This window comes from Corapipo altera, unplaced genomic scaffold (assembly GCF_003945725.1).
Source record: "Corapipo altera isolate COAL_440 unplaced genomic scaffold, ASM394572v1 75, whole genome shotgun sequence".
Taxonomy (NCBI): Eukaryota; Metazoa; Chordata; class Aves; order Passeriformes; family Pipridae; genus Corapipo; species Corapipo altera.
In genome coordinates, this window is record NW_020884887.1 from 14,357,723 (window position 1) to 14,378,082 (window position 20,360).

At 44.7% G+C, this 20,360-nt stretch overlaps 1 protein-coding gene across 5 annotated transcripts in view; it reads left to right on the top strand.

The window, feature by feature from the left end:
- Positions 1-20,360, top strand: part of FSTL4 (follistatin like 4) — a 197,135-nt gene that overhangs the window by 80,769 nt on the left and 96,006 nt on the right. For all 5 annotated transcript variants that reach the window (XM_027643573.1, XM_027643575.1, XM_027643574.1 and 2 more), the window contains 2 exons: positions 15,415-15,605; positions 19,056-19,176. In XM_027643573.1, the coding sequence (XP_027499374.1) occupies positions 15,415-15,605; positions 19,056-19,176 (312 nt within the window). The remainder of the gene's footprint in view (positions 1-15,414; positions 15,606-19,055; positions 19,177-20,360) is intronic.

The following is a 20,360-nucleotide window of genomic DNA, read 5'->3' on the forward strand; positions in this document are numbered from 1 at the left end:
AAACCATGTTATCATCTTGCCAGTGTATTTTCAGACTATACCCGTTTCTATTCTTGTGCAGGACACAATGCAGCAAACCCTAATCGGACATCTATAAAGCCTGGATTTATGGTGTGTCAGTCTTTAAGATTTTCCTATTAATTAAGATTTTTGAGAATGTCTTTCAGGTTTCCCTTCTGCATTTTTATTGTTCATTTTAACACCTTTTTTTGGTCTGCCTCTATGTATTTTTTTTTTTTTATACTTGTAATCACAGAATCCTAGAATGGTTTAGATGGGAATACAAATGGTTTGGGTTGATGTTATTGCCCTTGGTATCAAATAAAAAGCTGATCTACTTTCGGGGTCTTTTGTGCAGAGAACACAGTTGTGATAGCAAGCACAGCTCTCCAGGCTGCATTTACAGACTACCATGTTTGCTGTGTCTGAGTAATTGCACTAAGGAGGAATCAATAACCTATAGATTTTACAGAAATACACTGAATTTGCTGCCTGGTGCAAGTAGCCATAACTTGGGTGGACATTGAAGTATTGCACCTCTTACAAGTAGGCTGGATAGCTGGTCACTGAAGTACTTGCCTCTATATTTAGTTTTAATTTAAGTCTGATTTTGTTATCTGTTAGCTTTATGAAGTTTTTATGAGTTATGATCACTGGTGTTTTAGTAAGAATATAGAGATAGTAGGCATGGTATGAATAAGGCCATTTCTCATTATTTCTATCCACTTTGATGTGCTTATATTATCATTTCAAGATACTGATTTGAATTTAATACTGTTTAGAAAACAAATACATGTCCAAATTGGCTCCAGATGTGATTCATTTCATTTGGTGCCTTTCAAGATGTTTTTAACAGCTGATGTATGAGTGTGGTGGGAGGTTGCCAAAACAGATGCTTTTTGTTTCAAGTCAAAGAAGCAGAAACTCTGCATCTAAAACAAGAGAGGATTTTTTTTCCCCCTAGTGTTTAAAAAGAACCCCTAATTACATATTTTAATGAAAGGACACTTCTCTGGGCTCTGCATTCAAAACAAGTGTCAAACATAAACAGTTCTTCTGCCAAGGCACATCCAGTGCTGGGTTTTGCCTGGGTTAGGAGGGTTTAGGGCTGGAGGGGTGACAGTGTGACCATCTCTCCATGGCATGAGTACAGCTGCCTCCTTGAATGAGCTGGAAAGAGATGGATTCCTGCTACAGAAAACCATAAATACATTGCAAAGGGAAGGAAAAAAATTATACAACTAAGTCCAAACCAGGTACTGGGGATGTTTTGAAAGCTGTTGGCTCTGATTCCTTAGATGCCTCTTTTTGCTGCAGAAAATACCAATATTTCCTTTGTAGCCTGAAATACAGCATTAAGGGAAGAGAAGTTCATAAACTTGCAGTACAGTTCCATTCCTGGGATTTTTATTTCTTCACGTAGAATGTGTTTTTCCGAGAGCTTAAAACTTTCCCAACAAGCAGATGCTCACTTGCAAAAGCAGATGTATGTCCCAAACTTCCCAGCTATTGTGGAACCCAGCAGCCAGCTGACAGAGTTCAGGGCACAGTTTTTGGGGACAAGGTTGCCAGTGCTGAATTAGCCAGCAGGCAGCTCCCCTGTGTCCTGGCCCACAGTGTATCCTTGGGTGTGCATCATGTGCAGAAATGGATATAAAGGATTACCATGATATGAGTGTGGGGCCATGTGCTGCCACCAAGGATAGTTTAGATTAAAGAGTTCCTGAGTTTGGAGGTCAGGATGCTCCCCAGCCCCAGTTCTGGCCTTAGCAGGCTGGAGGAATAATGGAATTTGATGTCTTCTGGGTCTGAATCATGGTATGTTTTTGAGTGGCATTTAGTTAAGCTTCACATTTAACCCTCTAAGGAATACAAAGAATCCCACTCCTGGGGAGTGTATTTTCCAGCTTCCATCTAACAGATGTAGCTGATAATTTCCTTTTCATAGGTTTTGTAGTCAAAACCTTCAACTGCACTCTCAAGGCAGCCTCATAAAGCCTGTGTCAAAGTGCTGTTAAAGGTGGGCTCAACTCTTCCTCCCCTCTACCTCTTGATACAAATTTGGGATATTTTCAAGCTCGTAAGCAGCATATTAGAAGACCTGAGGTGCAGATCAGCAATAGCTAATGGCTTTGAAGCCAAGGAATTGGTTTCATGCTCGATGCTGAGCCCGCTCCCATTTTTATTCCCATTTTATGCAACCTGCACAAGGCTCGACGCTGTCTCACAGCAGGGCCGTCGTGGTGGAGTGATGGAGGATGTTGCTGGGGACATCCTTCCTCAGAAATGGTCCTGATCTGTCAACCTGCTCATTGCCGAGGCTCCTGCGATTGTACTTTGTCAGCATTTCACTCCTCGAAGGAAACCCTGTATCTGCAGTCTTTGCTTTTATGGCTCAGTCCCATCTGCAGGTCCCTCTGCCAGGTGCTGTTTTAAACGGGCCATTATCACCCTCCTGAACGGTTTTTATCTCAGGTTCTTCTCTGGTATTCATTGCATCCCTCCCTCGGAGAGGAACAGCTCAGGGAGCACCGGGGAGGGAGGGAAGTACCAGGGAATGTGGCATCAGCCAAATGTGTATTAACATTTTGCTTTCTACATCTCCCTCGCTTCCAAACATGCGCCCGTGGAAAAAGGTGCTCGTGGGGTTTATCTTTTTCTCAGATAAAGCTTTTCTAAATGTGTTCTGAGGGGTTAATAAATCAAAACCGGGAAAACAAATTGATTTCAGTGTCTCTCTGGCTTCTAATAATGTGTTTGTTTGGGGTTTTTTTTTAAGTTCAGGCTTAGCTTTCTTAAAACATCTTTTAACCTAAAAATCACAGAATGGTTTGGGTTGGAAGGGACCTTAAAGTCTTGTTCCAACCCCCCTGCCATGGGTAGGGAACCCAAAAGACCATGGAGATCTTCTACCTGGCAGGAAAATTTCATTCTTTTGTAAGATGTAATGAATAGAAGTTTTGACATTTGAATATCAAAGCAGTTATTCCATAATGTGCCACAAAGACAAAGATCCTGATAAAGCTTGCAGGGAAAGGCTGTTTATTAGCAGGAGGAGACCATGCATGGCTTTCCTGGGTCAGGGCTTAGTTTGGAAACCTCTGGAGTTGGCTTCTTGTGGAGTTCTCAAATGCCCAAGGTTTCCTGTAACAGCTTCCTCCAGCCTGGAGAGAGGATTTTTTTTTCCAGAGCTGAAAATAAATTTATCTCACAGCCATAGATATATTTTCTGCTTGAGTGACTGCAGCTCAAAACATTTTGTGGTATTACAAAATCGTGGCATGCGAAGCATAAAATTTTAGAATATTAGTTTTAAAAGTTTTGGGGATGTTGGGCTAAAACTGTGTTAAAAAGAATAAAACTCAAGAGGTTACTTAACTTGCTTGGATAAGCATGAGCTGGGAGCTTCGTCCCATTAATGTGACTGGCCACTGCTTATCAGAGGGCATCAGCCAACAGAGGGAATGGTTAATTTGTTTTCATTCTGTGGACTTGGATGCAGACAAAGCTATCAAAGGATGCTCTGAATTGTGTGTTGTTTTTCTAAGAGGGGTCATTCCAGCCCAGGGAGATGAAATTCCCCAACGTGTATCTTACAGGGGTTGGAAACTAAACACAGGAAAGGCAGTTATTTATTTATTTATCTATCTATTTATCTGTTTATTTATTTACTTATTGGCTGCAGGGGAGAGGTATTGAAATAAATAAGCACAGACCTTGATTCCAGTTGTCTTTTCTGTGCTGCAAAGTCAGTGATACCCCCCCCATGGCAAAACTGGGGTGAGGACTGGGGTGGGAGCAAACCTCTGCAGAAAGGGCAGAGCAGGGGAGAAGAATGTGACCCCCCTGTGACTGCAGCATGAATATGGGAACTTGAATTTCCTTTAAAGGCAGACTGATAAAGCCATGGGAGACTTTGGTGCTGTTTGGATTGCCTGGCTGTGGTTTTGAGACCCGTGGAAGTTAGACTGGGCTGTAGGAGGACAGGAGACTGTGGGTGCACAAGTTGCTTTCGTTGCCTCCATGTGGTTTGGCTAAATTTTGAATTAAAGCTTGAACACTGAGTCTTATTTTTATTTTTTGTCGCGTTTGAAGTGGTTCAGCCAGAACCTGGAGTGATACCCCTTAGTTTGCAGATCACAAAACCTCCTGGTGTATGAGAAAGCCCTGGCATGACCCTGCTTCTAATAAAGGGCATTAAATTCCTTGGCTCACCTCCCGGATCAGGAACTTTCCCTCATTTTCCATGTGGTGCTAAAGACAAGGAGAAAAGCATTTGGGCAAGAGCTGATTTGACTCTCATTATTGTGGAGGCTTTGCAGGTGCTTTAGCAACAGCCCCACATGATTAGAGAGGGTTTCACTGGGGAATCCCTGTGTTATCAACAAGCCTTGTTATCTTCCAGAGCCTGACCTGTGGGAAGGGCTCACTTACGTAAAACCTAATTACATCACTTCCTCAGAGCACTCGAGATCAGACCTTTGCCCTGATGGTAATGCCAACACTCGGAGCTGCAGTGAGTTATTCCTGCCTTGAGCTGCAGGTTAAGCTGCATTAGTCTCCTGAAAATAAGAAAGAAAATCACTTTGGGCACCCTGTTTCTGGGAGTGCAAGGCATGAGCATCACTTCTTCTTTCAGAGCCCTCAACAAATAGAATTTATGTCAATAAAACTATGTTAAACCCGACTTACTGTTATCAAACTGCCTCTTTGAGCAGAGAGCAGCTAAATCTGTGCAGCATTTTAACATCCTGCTCTGCTGCAATATTGAATTTTAATCTCCACTGTAATAAACCTCAAGAGTTTCATCCTCTTCAGGGGTTTGAATTTTATTTGTGTCCTGTGCTGTGTGGACACAGCTGGGTGGGATTGGGATGATCAGCGTGGGAATGAAGGTTGGCTGTAAATTGGGAACAAGCCCAAACCCCTGTGACACTTCAGGATCACTGTAAGGGCACGAAGTTGTGTCAGTTCAGCAGAGCCCAAGGGTACCTTGTTTGGATCTGCCACTTTGTGTTACAGTTAATGCACTTGAAATAAATATTGGGTGTTAGGAATGTGAAGCACAAAATGAAATGAAAAGATTTTCTGACATGTGAAGCAAATTTGTAGTTGGGGGGTCTCTTAAAGTGATGTTTGGGCAGGAAGGGGTTAAGATGGTAAATAGGTTTTGAAGGATGTTCTGTAAATGGCTTAAACTCCTTCTTTTAGGAGAGTCTGGAGATGTGCTTTCACCTTCTTCCTTCCTTCCTAACCCCAAAAGCCTCTCTGTTGCCGGGGGAGTGGGTTTGCCATGGGAGAGGCAGTCCCTGTCCAGGTGAGAGATGGAAATTTGGGGAGCCCCTTTCTTCAGGGAGGTCTGTGGGGAGCCTGGTGAGGCCGAGCATGAGCTGGAGCCCTGCAGGATGGGGACAGAAGTGGCAGCCCCAGCCGTGCTGAGCCTGGGCAGGCAGCTCCCTGGGGGATATTTCTCCCTCTATCCCAGCTCTTACACTGTGCTAATTCCCTTTCATGCAGTGCTCTCGTGGATCAAAACACAGTGATTTATCATTCATGCTTCACCCTGGAATATGTCACACCCGGGGCAGAAAATCTTCAGGAAAAAACATGTTTTCATCCCCTTAGTTCTGTGGTAAGAAGCTTCCCTCTGTACTTCAGTGACATATATAATGAAAAATCCCTCTGCCGACAGTCGGTATGGGGATATTGTTATCTTGACAGGCCTCCAGCAGATCTACTGCAGAACTGGTGCCCTGAACTGCAGAAAGGTTATTTGCCTTGTCAGTGGCAAAGCACTTCCAGTGCTCAGATAACTGTCCCATTCATCATCCATCATTATAGGGCTTAAGAGAAAATATCAAAAAAATCCCACAAAGAAAGAGGAGAGGAATTCATCCCCAAAATTCAGCCTGTAGCATCGGTGAGCTTTTATTTATTTATTTATTCTGTTTCTTGATCTGCTGCTTTGGCTACTCATAACGTGGCTTTAGAGTAGAAATACAAATCTCGTTGTTTCTGTTGCTTGGGCTCAGAAAGGAAGGGCAGGAGGAACGAGTGTGGGTTTGTGGTGTAAATGGGAAGTCAGAGTAGATGTGTTTGTGTTTTCCTCTCTGTTGGAGCCCTGAGAGCCATAAATGCTGCAGCTGCCTGGTGCAGGCAGGTCAGGGCTGCTCAGAGGTGTGCCTGGGTTGGATGTTTTGGTGGATTGGGCAGGAGGAATTGGAGTCCTCCTTTGCACTCTTTATCACATGGAAAGGATTGGTTTTATCACTTTGTGTAGCTGGGATGTTCTATCATTAGGTGGCAAAATTTGACTCTCCATCAAGGACAGTTGGCTGTGTTGGTTTCTGGAGTGGCATGTATTGTGTATGACACATTACATATATAATTGTGTGATTATAATAACAAATATCCAACTATTCTTTGGCAAACCTTTCTATCTACTACAGTGGAGTAGTTCTGAACTCATCAAATTCTGGAGGAGAAGGTAGACTCTCCTGCATCCACGTGCATGTTATGTTTCCCTTTAATCTGTTGTTTCTGGACTAATTGAAGAGTTTTCTGTGTGAAGTTTCCCTTTTTTTCCCCCCATTACAAGTACTTTCTCCCCCTTGTGCATGTTTTCCTCTTTAGAAGTTAACATTTCATAATTGCAGTAATGCCCTTTAGGGTGTGTGTTGCGGGCTTGTAATGAGCTGCTTGAGAGGTCTCCTAATGACATCTGAACAACAGGCACAGCACATCGTTATCAGACCGTTCCACACATCCTTAACAATAATAAATACTCCTGCTTACTGTAATTACACATATTGTCCTTCGGTGCTCTGCGAGAGGGGACTGGAGACTCCACAGCTCAAGTGCGAAGTGGGGAAGCTCCGTAAATCCTGAAATCAGCCGTGTTTGGCAAAGGGTTTCTCTGAATGCCTTTGGCTGTGAGGGTGTGGAAGGGCACGCAGTCTGGGGAGAATGATGGTGTTTTTCCTCTTGCATTTGGATGGAAAATGTCACAAGAGCTATTTGCCTGCCTGTGCAGGTCCCCTCTGCTCTCCCTGTCGTAAACATCACACACCTTCTGAGCAGGGATGTTCCTGGGAGAACAGGTAACAGTGGGCTTAGAACAGTAACAGTGGGCTCAGAACTGCTTGAAAAGTTCTGTGAGAGAGGATGAAGCTGAACTATGGCAGATCCGAAGCTAGAGTGTCTCCAAGAAGGCAACAGGGAAAACCTGTGTACATAAATACCCACCAAAAGAATTAAGGTTCTTGACTGCATCCCTCACCAAAGCTGGCCTTTATAATACACCTTGCTGACCACTTTTCCCATGCATACTCCTTACAAATGAGAAACCAGAGAGTAAAACAGAAAAATACCTTTAGCAAGTATTCAGATTCCTGGAATCCCAAGCCCTGAGTGATGGGGGAGCATTCCCTCTGACAGCAGAGCCAGGGAGCTGTTTGGAAAGGGAAGTGTTTCAGAGCACAGCAGGAGCAGCAAAATTTGCATTAGTGCCAGAGGACTTCAACGTTTATTAAAGCTTCCAAATAACACATTTGCTATCTACAAGGGTTTGATAGATGTACCAGTCAGCCATAAAAAAGTGAGCATTGCTTACTTCCCAGAGGAATCCAGACAATTTTGCTTTCTCTAATAGGAACGAGGTAGAGGATTGTAAGATGTCAAAGAGTAGATTGTGTAGTGTCACCAGCTGAAGCAGAGGCAGTGAGCAAACGTCCTGTTTGTGTAACAAAAGCCTGGTTGGTTTGGTTAATTTAAATTATAGGATGTCTGCATTCAAGTAGTAAAGACTTTTCCATACAGAAATGGGGAATGAGAGTTGGCTGCAGTGCAGAGCAGACCTGGCTTCCTGCACACTTGGACTGATGGACCAAGACTCTTCCTATGTAGCTCTTGAAGTGAAGAGTGAGTGAAGGTAATCAGCACTGCACGATAATTAACTCTTCCAGTTCGTGATGACAAGTGGATGTGTCAAATATGGCTCCAGGTGCTTCAAAATGGCCAGAAAGATTTTGTTTAACTATTATTTTCCTGTCCTGCAGATTGCTCAGAAAATAACCTTTACCAAAGCCTCACTGTCTTCCCAGGCTATTTCAATCCAGTGTTTCTCAGTCATTGAATCAATTCCTTACACTGGGAGTTTGTTTTGGGTTGGGATCTGAAGTAATTTGACATTCTTAAGCTCATTTTGTTGTTACTGTTAAAACAGCTACATGTGGGACATTTTCTTCTCCTTCTCCCCTCCTCCCGTGTCTGCAGTTTAGGATGCAGCTTCACTAATTCAGCTTAATAGTTTTTACAAAGCAAAACAGTACAATCTGAAGACAAAATATAATTTAGAGAGAGTACACAACAGGCACGGGTAGTTGAGTGTGTGAGAGTGTGTGTGTAAGATCAGTCTCTGTGTGGAGTAGTAGATTTATAGGAGAGCAGGCTGTGTTGTGAATAAATTAATGACTAGAAAGAGCCAGTTTTGGGTACAGGACTCATGCATAATTCACTGGGGATTTCTGTTGTGTTTACACTCACCAAGCAGTTGAGATGAGCAGTGTAGGAGTTAATCAGAGTTGTTTGCCCTGACTGCGTGTTCCCTCTCAGTCTGGACTCATGTTCCTGACATTGTTTCTTCCCTCTGGTTTTACAAACATTTTAAATATTTTAGCACCAGAAAAACCAGTTAATACTCAGCAGGCAGCAAATATAAAACCAGCAGTAAGAACAGCCTTGTTTGCCTCTGGTATCACCCAGCAAGCTCCCCCAGCCCAGGCATTGCTGTGTCACACCTTCCTTGTGCTGAACAGACTTTGGGAATGTTGTCTGAGTGCATCTCTGGGATGTCCTGGTGGGATGACAGCAATCAGCCACCGTATTCTGCTAGAAATCCCTGGCTTGGGGATGGTTTGGGCTCTCTGCAGATTGTGCAGCATCACTTTGGAGCACCAGGGAGGGTCTGACCAGCTCTGAATTGTGGGAAGCCACCCACTGCTGACTGGAAGCCAAAGGTCCTTGCACATGTGGCCGTGGTCGTTTCGTTGCCCATCATGGGATGATAAATTTCCCAGGAAAGAGTAAAACCCCCCAGTCATTTAGAGGGTGAGCTGCCTTTGTGAGAGCCTTGGCATCCCACAGCTCATCAGAGAGGACAGCTAAGACATGAGATGATCCCGACACCTGGGAAGGTGACGTGTGGGATACGAGACTTACGGTTTGAGGTACCAGAGAAATGCGTAACAGAATTCGGTAGATGGGAATTGGAGGTAAACAAATTAAAAATAAAATATGTTTGCCCACTGAGACTAAGTAATCATTTGAAAAATTGCTCTTAGGTGCTTAAATCAGGGCTGGAAGCCTTGCTAGGAGGTGTGCTACAGAGCAAACAAATTATGGAGCTGCTGCAGGGAAAATCTCGTTGGGTTTGGTGCAGGAGGTCAGAGTGTGCACATAATCCCTCCTGGCTTTAAAAATCTATAAATCTGTGGCACGCTGCCTAGGTGGTGATAGGCATTTGATAAATTACATTTATTGTGTGTTTTCCCGCCTGAAAGCTTCCTCCTGCCTCCCTCCCCAGGGCTGCTCCTGTTCCCTCCCAGACAGGACACAAATCTAGGACTTGCCTTTGGACTTGGCAAACCAAGTTGTAATTCTTGGGCTTCCCCAGAAAGGCTGCAAATCCATCCATCTCTTCCTGTGTGTTTGGGGCTGAGGCATGTGATTCATTTAGGTTTATGCAGTTTGGAAGGTAATTGTTTGAGGTAGGAATGGAGTTCTTGTTTATAGAACTGGGAATTAATATTCTCATGCTGTAAGTTTTTAATATATTTTTAAAACTCACAGAGTAATAGATGGGTGCTTTTTTCTTGTAATAAAATGAAATATTGAAATAAATATACACTGAGGAAAGCTTTAACTCTTCCAGGTTGTAAATGTCTATTGTTTAATAGTATCCACTTGATGGCTTGTATTCCATTCCATTTCTGTGATAAATTTGGTGAGCTCCCAGTTGCTGCTAAACTGTATATGGATAGTGATAAATGAAGATCTTATTAGTTGAAACACATCCCTGGGATAAGCAAGTTAGTTGGGGTTTTTATTGTTAATTGAATTTTTTTCAGCAGAGGCAGCTGAAGGATGTTCATGAATTTGCAGGATGTTAAACATCTGCTCCTCTTAGCAGGGACTTCACCAGAGTTTCACTTCACCTGCAAATTCAGATCAGGAGTAAAACAGGCACTCAGGCTTGGAGGGGTTTGGCTGGGAGTAAAGTAGGAGGGCAGGCAGAGCTGTGATGGGAACAGGATGCAATTAGCAGTGTTGCTAAATGTCTCATCAGCTTCCTCTGTGCACAGGGATGGTCTTGGGAGATGTTTGGAGGCAGCAGAAGCTCCAGTGTTGTTATCAGGTGTTACAGGAAAATTGAGGGGGTACCTGCAGTGACATTGCTGCACAGCACAGCCTGGAGGTTTATTGGAGGCTTTCTCTGGATTAGCAGAAGTTAAATGGTTGATAAAATGAAGTTTTACAGATTTAAATCTGGGTTAATTTGTGCTCATTCTAAATGAGTTTGCTCCAGCCTAGTGTAGAATGACAGAACCATTAGGGTTGGAAAAGGCCTCCAAGATCATCAAGTCCAACCTTTGACTGAACACCCCCATGCCCATGACACCATCTGGTGAAGTGCCACATCCACTCGTTTTTTGGACACTTCCAGGGGTGGTGACTCCACCCCTTCCCTGTCAGCCTGTTCCAATGCTCAGCTGCTCTTTCAGTGAAGAATTTTTTCCTGATATCCAACCCGTGGCACTTCCAGCCTGTAAAAGTCAGAGCTGGGAAGGTTCAAAGCTCGCAGATGCCTCTAAATTGCAAGAAATGTGTGAATTCCACAAAAGTTTTGTTTGAATCCCACAAAGGTTTCTCCATGTTCTCCTCTCCCTTTCTGCAGCTGTAATTGCTCAGAGGATGCTGTTCATGCAGATTGGTGAGAAAAGCAGGTATTTTCCTCTCCTTTCCAACCACGTAGGAAAACTGGGAGGGAAGTCCATCCAACCTCTGCAGAAACAAGCGATTAAAGGAAGAGGGAGATAGATAAAAAGAGACAGATAAAAAATGTGCATGGGGGAATGGGGATTTGCAAGGAGACCCCTGAAGAACTGAAGTCATCTTTAATTTTCCTGTCCCCATGTAAACCTGCTCTGTGGAGTCAGAGAGGCCACGAGGCAGCAGAGCAGTGGGGTAAAGAGTTCACATAATGTCTCACTCAGGTTCAGCAGGCTGATGCCTTGGGACCACTCTTCCTCTGTTCAGGTGTGCCAGCACTTTCATTTTGGATGCAGGAAAATGGGCTGGTGCTGATGAGCAGTTTTGCTGTAAATGGCACAAGAATTAAGGAGCCACACTCAGAAATAAATTTGTATCCAGTAGCATTTTAGTTTAGCTGTTTTCTGTTGCTTCTCACAATGCCAGATAAAGCCTGAGTGGAACACAGAAAAGGGTGGGCTGTTTGAAAACAGAACTTTTCTCTTTAATTTTATCTGGAAATGTTATTTTCGTAACCGCATCTTTACTGCCCTATGGATACAGATCAGAAAACAAAGTTTAGTGCTCTCATCTCCTGCTCTAAATTTCTTCCTGGAGCTTGAAAACTGCCCTAGGAACAGCTGAAAATAGCCAGCACGGGCTGAGAGGAACTGTCAGATAAAATGACACCCCCAATGCCTCCTGCCTGAGAAATGACACTCTCCAGCCTGCTCCAAACTGCTCTTTATTACCACATTTGGTGGTGCTCAGGGGTTACCTTGAAAATTAGTGTCACTGGAGCTCCCCTTTGGTGGTGAGTTATTTGTGCTGGGTTGTTATTATCGTCCCCTGTGGTGACAGTGACATGTCCTGCCATGGGGGGGTGGCTTTTGGGCAGGTGATGGAGGGATTCAGGGAGCCAAAGGGGGTGGCAGCTCTGCAGGGGATGCCTGGTTGTTGTGCAGTGATAGCTGAGCCTGGCTTGGGGTTGGGATCAGCAGCAGGGCTGCAGGTTTTCCCAGGATCACAGAGTGTGCTGAGTTGGAAGGGACCCGCATTTGCAAGGGCTGGAGCTCGGACCGGAGGGCGTGTGGGCTGCAGTGGGTACCTGTGGCACCCAGGGAAACCTCCCCCAGAGCTTTTGAAGGGTCCCAAGCAGTTTGAATCTCCTTGTGTGGATGGACACTCACACACTCCTGTCCCCAGCCTGGGTTGCTCGTGGCTGCACAGCTTCCCTCACGGATTTTGGGAAGAGCTGCAGGTGCCCCTCGTGCAGCCCACGGAGTTGTGGGGTAGAACAGCTCAGGAACCAGTGGGGCTCAGATCCTCTACAGACTTGTGTGTGTGTGTTCAGGCTCCCAGCTCCTGTCAGGACAGTGCAAACCAAGGTCTCTGAGACTGGTGCTCTGTAGGTGTTATCAGATCATTTTTGATATTTAAAGAAGTACTGACATTTCTAGTAATCATTGCATTGTAAGGCACCTTGCACAGGAATATTTCACTGGGAGATGAGTTTTCCCATCAAAGCAAGCTCTGCACTTGCTCAGTTTATTTTTATTTTGTAACCTGCATTCCTTTGAAGGACACTTTCATCCCCAACCTTGCTGTTCCTCTCTTATCTGCTTCTGGCTTGAGGATTGCTCAGGGATCCCACTGTAAAAACCTGCAGCAATTCCCAGAAACCAGGAGTAAAATTTTTAAAGAGGGCAATTATTGAGGGAGCTGGATTAATGATCTGTCACCGCAATTTAGCCACATTCACCACTGACCTTTCACAGGGAGGATGCTCTTGATAAATGTAGTTCATTACTGAGTTCTGACATGAAAACAGAATGGCATTCTGTGTTTCTTGGCAGGCTGATCAATATTTTATCTGCCAAAGCATGCAGAAGTGCTAAACAGGATGAATAACATCTCTGCTGCAAAACAGAGCAAGAAGCAGCATTGGTGGGAGTCAGCAGAACATGGAAATGTGACACTTATTGGCCACACTTTAGCAATCAGACCTTCATATGCTGCATTTTTCTTTTACTTTCCTTCTGTCTGATTGTTTTTCTTTGCCTGTCTGGTCCGTTTTGTTTGTTTGTTTTTAATTTGGACAGTGCCAGGCTTCGTTGGTTTTGAAAGTGCTGCAAACTTTCAAAAAAGGGCCTTGTTTTTTTGGAGATCTTCCCCAGCATGGAGAGGGAAATCCTGGATTCCTTTGGCCAGGGTTCTTGCAGTGTGTGGTTCCTCACTTTTGGCTCCTTCCTACATCAGACAAGCTGCAGATTTTGGGGCTTGAGGATGGAGAGCCAGAAATCCCTGCCTGTTGAGCATGGAAAGTGTAGTGAAGTTTGATCCAAAGAGCACTAAAAGCTGTACCTTATGTGAGGGTTGTTTGAAGACCACCAGCATTTTCCTCTGAGGGCTCTAAATCAACTGTAGGGGTGTCCCTCCCAGGGACAGGCTGGTGCTCACTAATGGAAACCACAAAGCAGAAACAGAGGTGGAAGCAAACTAAATAGATTTCCCTATCTTCATTAGCCTTAGATACATCTCTGGGTTTAAGATTTGACTGAAAATAAAACTCCAGCTCAGCGAAAAATATCATTGCAGTAGCTAAAACAGTATTTACAACAGAATTGCAGGAGTGCTTGATCACACTGGATACAACAGTTTGTCTCTTAAATAAGCTGGTGATTGAATGAAAGAAATTTTCTCATGCTGCCTTCACAAACCATCAAATGACATGACTGGGGGGAAAAGAAGGCAAGAATAATAAACACAACTAATAGTGGCTGAATAGCCTTATTTTTACTGTAAAATGAGACTGATCCCATGTGGGACCGAGTGCTCTGTGGAGGTTGCTTAGAGGGAGGGAATAATTTATCTGCTGCTAAATATCCCTGAGCAGTGAGAAACTCCAAATTAGAAGGGTCTGAGTTCAGGGTGGGAAATAAGCCTTGTCTTGCAGTTCTTGCTCGAGGAGCAGGAGGGCACTGACCTGAGTGGGAGCACATGTCCAGCCTCTCTGTCCTCTCTCACCTTCTCAAGTCACGGTGCTTTTGAAGTCGTGAGCACAAAATATGAAGGGTGAAAAAAACCCTTGACAGGAGATGGGTTTGCTATCAGAGAACTGCCTCCCACCTGGAATTTTAATTGGGTTTTGGTTGGAGTGGGACCAAGAGGTCCAAAATGTTGCAGCTCAGCAAGAAAAGGACAGGATCATTAGTTGTCAGTGTGCCAGTCTTCTGTTATTTTTCAGAGGAATAATGTTTGGAAGTCTTTGGGGAGCTGATCTACAAGGGTATTGTCCCTGAGGTGAGACCAGGTTCTCTTAGATTTAATGCAACAGGATCAGTGATGGATTTAAAATAAGAGTTTGGTTTAAAACTGACATTAGATAGAATAAGGCTATTTACGTTATAGAGAAATTACACTGTGGGGGTGAAGGCATCTGAGGGGAAGGGCTGGATGTGTTGGTGGTGTTGGTGGGAGGTGGTTGATGCCCACAGAGTGTGGGTCCTCCAGGGTCTGCTCCAAGGCACCAGCCCCTGTGCTCTGCACCAAAGCAAACAGATCTGTACAGGGAGACAGCTGCCATTCCTCATCCTGCCAAGCTCTGCCACACAGGAGATGAGCAGAAAGGGGTCATAACCCCCTGTACCACTTGGGGCACGTGGATGTGTTTCCTCAGGGAGGGTGTGTTAAATCAGGGCACATGCCCTGGAGAAGGGCTGGATGGCACAGTGGGAGCTGTCAGGGTCACCAAGGCTCAGGCTGGTTGCTCCAGCCAAACTGGTGTCACTTCAGGGACAGTGGCTTGGGGGCTTTTCCCTGATAATAACCTGTTTTCCTGGTCAGGGGCTGAGGAAAGCATTTCTATCAGCCTGCAGCAGCGTGATGAGCACAGGCACCAGTGATGCCACAGCCCTGCACTGCTCACTGTCCTCCCCTGGGCTGCCCGTGAGGATTCCTTAAGATCAGCCCCATGTTTGGCACAGGGTGACACTCAGAAGTACCATTTATGTTTGTGGAACTTTCTGAACATCAGCTTCCCTACGTTCATTTTTTGCCTCACAGTCACAGGACAGAGGAATTTATTCACTCAGGAAAACGCGGAGCCAATTTAATGTGTGTGGGGATTACAGAGCTGAGCGTGGAACTCTGTAACTGAAGCCCTATAATCTGGAAGGTAACATGCTGGAGAGCCACCCTGACAGCAGGATTTAGAGAAACTGCCAGTTATTACTCAGTGTTAACGACTCCAGGAGCTCCTCAAGTGCAGGGCTGAGTGGGGCTGTGCATGCAGACATATGGGCCTGATTTTGCCCTTCAGGAGCTCGGTCCTTTGCAAAGCTCAAGGTCAATGCACGTGATCAGTGGTGCTGTGTTGTCTTTCAGGGGATCCCTGTACCATGGCAGACTACAGCAGGCTCAAGAGCATCCTGCTGGACCTGCAGGCCCCTCGGCAGAGCCCCCCCAGCAGCCTGGCCACGGACAGAGCGGCCCAGAAGCGCTTCTTGATCGAAGACCTGTTCAAGCACTTGGATCTAAACAGTGATGGGCATCTCAGCAGCTCCGAGCTGGCTCAGGTGGGTTTGTTGTTCAGTGGAAGTGGAATTCTGGAGTGTGAATGGAATGCAATGCAGCATTTGTCAGGGTCGTTTGTCCCTGTCCAGCAGGGAGAGCAGGAAAATCCAACCCAGCCAGTGAGTCTCTCTCTGCATCTCCTGGGAGTCAGTGTTGTCTCAAACATTTGAAGCTCCTCTTCAAACACAAAACATGGCAGTCCTCCAGCCCCATCCATGCTCCTGAAAACAGATACTAATCCTCACTGCTGCCTGTCATCTTCTGAAGTATTTCCAGTAGCCGGCTGGGCTGGGGGAGAATTAATTTGGATTTTTTAGGTGCATGTGAGTAAGGCAGAAATCTCTTAGTTCTTCCTCCCTGCCTTCTGGACTGTGCATTAGCAGGTAGTAATGTGACAGCAAAGTTGGAATGGTTTTCAACATGATTATTGTCCCAGAATCCCTGGGCAGATGCTGAAATGTTGATTAGCAGAACTTGATAGAAAAGGTGAGAGCTTGAAAAAACTGTTATTTCTAATTACGGGCAGGCTGTGCTGCTGGAATTCATCTCATTGGTCAAGTGAAGCAAACAGGCAGCCCAGGCACTCCATCCAGGTACTCTGTATCCTCAGCTTGCTTTTTGCACGTGCAGACCTGGGAAAACAGTCCTGTACGATGTCTTTTCCATTTATTATGTCATCCATTAGAGGAATTAGAAGCAAATGCCTTTTAAGAGCCTTTTGGAAGCCAGTCCCTGCCTGGTACCTATTCCAGTTTCCAAAGCTGGCCCTTTCCAAAGCTGGTTTGGGCTGGAAGGGACCTTAAAGCTCATGTTGTTCCAACCCTACCCTGGGCAGGGACACCTCCCACCAGCCCAGGGTGCTCAGAGTGAGTTCAGCCCTTGCTCTTCAGGAGCGTCTCATCCCTGCTCTCCCTTCCCAGGGCACAGGAAGCACGATGCAGGCATGAGCCTGCTCCTCCCTGAGCTCCCTCCTCTCTGGGACAGTTTACATTTTAAACCTCAGGCTGTTGACACGATGCTCAATCCCTTCCACACAATTCAGAGTGTCACTGTAAATTCCCTTCGATCTCAGGGCTGTGAATATATACAATACTTCATCTGAAGGCTGTGATTTTTTTCATAAAGACATGGTAGGTATAATAAAACACTTTCATCTGAATTCAAAGCCAGCTTTTGAGTAGTGGCCTGTAAGTGTCTGTTCTGCTCTCCAATTTTTTTGCCCCTTTTTACACGAAACTTATTTTGTCAGGATATTAAAACTCAACTTGCATGGAAATAAAGGTTTGGAGCCTGCAAGGCATTGCATTGGGAAGAATCAATGACCTGCACTGCAAAGGATTCAGTGTTGGAAGGTCTGCCTCGAAGTACTTTGTTTGCAGATGTGCTCGGAGCCCATGTCTCTCTCAAGAGCAAGCACAGACCTTGGCTGCTGTGATTTCAGTTCTTCTTTTCTCATTGTTATCAAAATCCGTCAATGTGCCTGAACATCTGGAGCCCACTTCAGTGGGGTGGAGCAGATTGAAGTTCAGCCCCAGCCAGGAGCCCTCTCACCCCACATCCTCCACATGGGCTGGCCACCAGCGCGGCTGAGCTGGCAGAGGGATCACCCCTCAAAGGATGAAATAATTCCTACTAATGCAGAATTTAGATAAGCCAGGAATGCTTTTAATCCTGAGCTGAGTGGCACCAGCCTTGGGCTCCTTGGTGGGAGTGTGGCTGAGTCCTGGCCAGGCTGGGGACAGTCTGTGGGGCAGCTCTGGGCTCTCCCCACTATTCACAGTTTATGTGTAACATGTCAGTTCTTCATTTTCCTCTTTAACAAGGTGATTTTCATGTGCTCTTACAGGACCAGTTTATCCACCCAGGTTTCAAGGGACTTTTTTTTTTTTTAGGTAATGAGCAATTTTCAGTTATGCAGGTTACAGTTTAAGCAGGGCTTTTCTTGCCTCCTTAGGTAGATTTGTGATTGATTTGCATTAGCTCCTTAATTTGAAGCTCTTTGCAACTTCACAGTTTCCCCAAAGATGAGAATTTCATTGCCCATGGGCAGAGCAAGCTGAGCTGAACATGGTGCAGTGGGATCTGAACGTGGTGCAGTGGGATCTTGTTCTCTCTGGCTGCTGGATGAGCTGGTGCTGTGCATTTGCTGTGTTTTATGTAAAAGAAAAATAGTCTCTTGAGCACTGTAACCTTGTCTGCAAGGAAAAAAAATCGAGGCAGGTAACGTACACTGCTGCAGAAAAAAGGAATTTTTAAGACCCGAAGGTGGATCTTTAGGAGGCTCCTTGCAGAGGGATTCACCCCAGAGGAGGAGCTGGAAGCAGAGTCTCTCCAGGGGTGATGGTCCTGCAGCACTGCAGCACCCACTGGTTTGTTCTCCACAACAGAATTGCTTTGAGCAAAAAAAGTGGCAGCAGATGGTCCATCCCCCTCTATTTAGAGCTGGTTTGCCTGGCTGCTGGCAGACCCTATCCAATATTATCCCTCTGGACCTAGCAGTGAAATTCCCCTGTAGTTTTGCAACCATGGATATACAGACCTATTAACAATGGTGGTAACTGGGTTGTTATTTTTATTTAAATCTTTAATGTATTTTAAAGTTAGATTCATACGTCTACTAAATGTGTTGCAGCTGAAGTGTTTTGCACTTGTTTGTTTTTTCTTTCCTGACATGAAATCAAAAGGACAAGTAAAAACTTGTCAATCCTATGAAAAATTAATCAATTTTCAATACAAACACAGACAAAGGAAAATTTCCATCCTTACAACATTGATCTTGGAAGTTATGGTTGATCTCACTTGTATTGAATATTTTTACTTGCTAGGTGAAGGGTCATTCTTTTAGCATTATTACTTTAAATTGCTTCAATATAATAGGCCAAGACTAGAATAGTAAATAAAAGAGTCCCTGGGCTACAGCAAAAAGCCTTCCTGGCTGGAAGATGCAACATTTCAGCAGTTTCCTTCATGTTCTACAATAAATTCAGGGAACCCAAATGAAATGTTAAGGATACAAAAGAAACAAACTGTCAGGGGCTGGAAAAGCACATTAATGTTGAGTACACCATCCACTCTTCCCCATCCTAGTCCCAAAAGCAGGGAATACAATTTTGTCCTTCCTCACAGAGGAGAAAGGAAAAGCAGACCTTCCTTCTTCCCTGCTGAATATTTATTTTTCAGTACATTTGCAAAGTGAAAATGCATTTCTCTGCTGCTGCTGCTGCTGAAGGAAGAGTCTCACCCTCCCCAGTCCACAGTCCATGAAGTGCTGCAGGAATATGAACATCAGTTGTATCTTGATACAAAACAAATATATAATGATAGATGTGATATATCTATAGATAGAGATATATTTCCCTAGAGGTTATTTAATGGAAAATCTGCTGGGTGAGCCAGGCCAGCAGGCTGTAGCTTTCCATGACATGTAAGATTCCCTGTTGTCTTTGCCACAGCTGATGAAGAAGGAGGACCTGGCAGGTGATTTGTTGGGCTGTACCCTGGAGGACCTTCTGCGCTTTGACGACTACAACAGCGACGGGCACCTGACCCTGCAGGAGCTCTACACGGCCTTCCGTGAGTGCCTCTGCCTCTCCCGGGGCTTGGAAGTGTGGGAATATCCGGGAGGGCACTGCTGACTGGTGGCTTTTTGTCTTGAATGCCATGAAAATACTCTGGGAGGCTTGTTTTCCTTGCCTGTGCTCCGAAGGACGAGTGCGGAGCAGGAGGTCGGCGCGAGTGTAGCGGGTTTGTTGGTTTATTCTGTGTTTTGTTGTGATTCTTGCTGAAGGCAGTGGAGGGGTGTTGGTGGACTGGCCAAGTCTGTAGAGCTGAGTGCATGGTTTGAGTAACCCTGAGGAAACCAGGTTGAAACCTGGCCGAAGGTGCTGTGGTGATACGAGTCAGTTTGCTGTGGGGAAGGTGTTTTAGGGAATATTCCGCCTGGGAATGATGTTTTCTGCATGTTGTTTCTGTGTTAGTAAGTATGTTACACTGGGCAATCTTGAGACATATCTCAGCACTGTTTGCAAGGATCTGTGGGTCACAGAACTACTTAAAAATTGGATAAAATAAGTACTGTGTTAGCCCATTTCTCTTCATAACTTTATGTTCCTGCTTTAAGTTAAGCATTTGTTGAAGTCCTTCCCTGGAAAAGGCCCCACATTGTCTCCTTCACTTGGGTGATAGAAAGTTTTATTGGTGCCAGTTCCTTTGGGATACTAAAAAAGAAAGGCAGAAAATGTGCAGCTTTATTCAATAATCAGGATAGGGAGCTACAATGGTTAACACATTGTGGTTAAAATGAAAGCAACATTCAAGCATTGAACCTATTGAGTGCAGGGAAAGGGCCAATAACAAGCTGGTTATGTCTTAGTCTGGATTCCTTTCTAAGGGGAGTAATGTCACCTTGGATCTGTTTGAATCACATGTGCTTTTAGTTCCACACAGCACACTCCAACCAGCAGGCATACAGTAAACATAAAATCTCATATATTAAGAAGGCCATAAAGTGAATTAACCCAAGCTATAAAGGCTTGACATGCAGTTATTTGGGAGCATATTTGGATCAATGGGTTCTCAAAGTCACAGCAACTCAAACCTAAATTCCAGGAGTTATTTCTGTGAGGTTTTGGTTCAGTGAATTTTAAGTAGGCAGTGAAAATAAGACAAGTACAAAATATGAGCTAGTGAATAGAGATAGTATTGATAAACTGCAAAACTATTGTAACAAAACCCAAGGTGTAACAATGGCTGTCTGT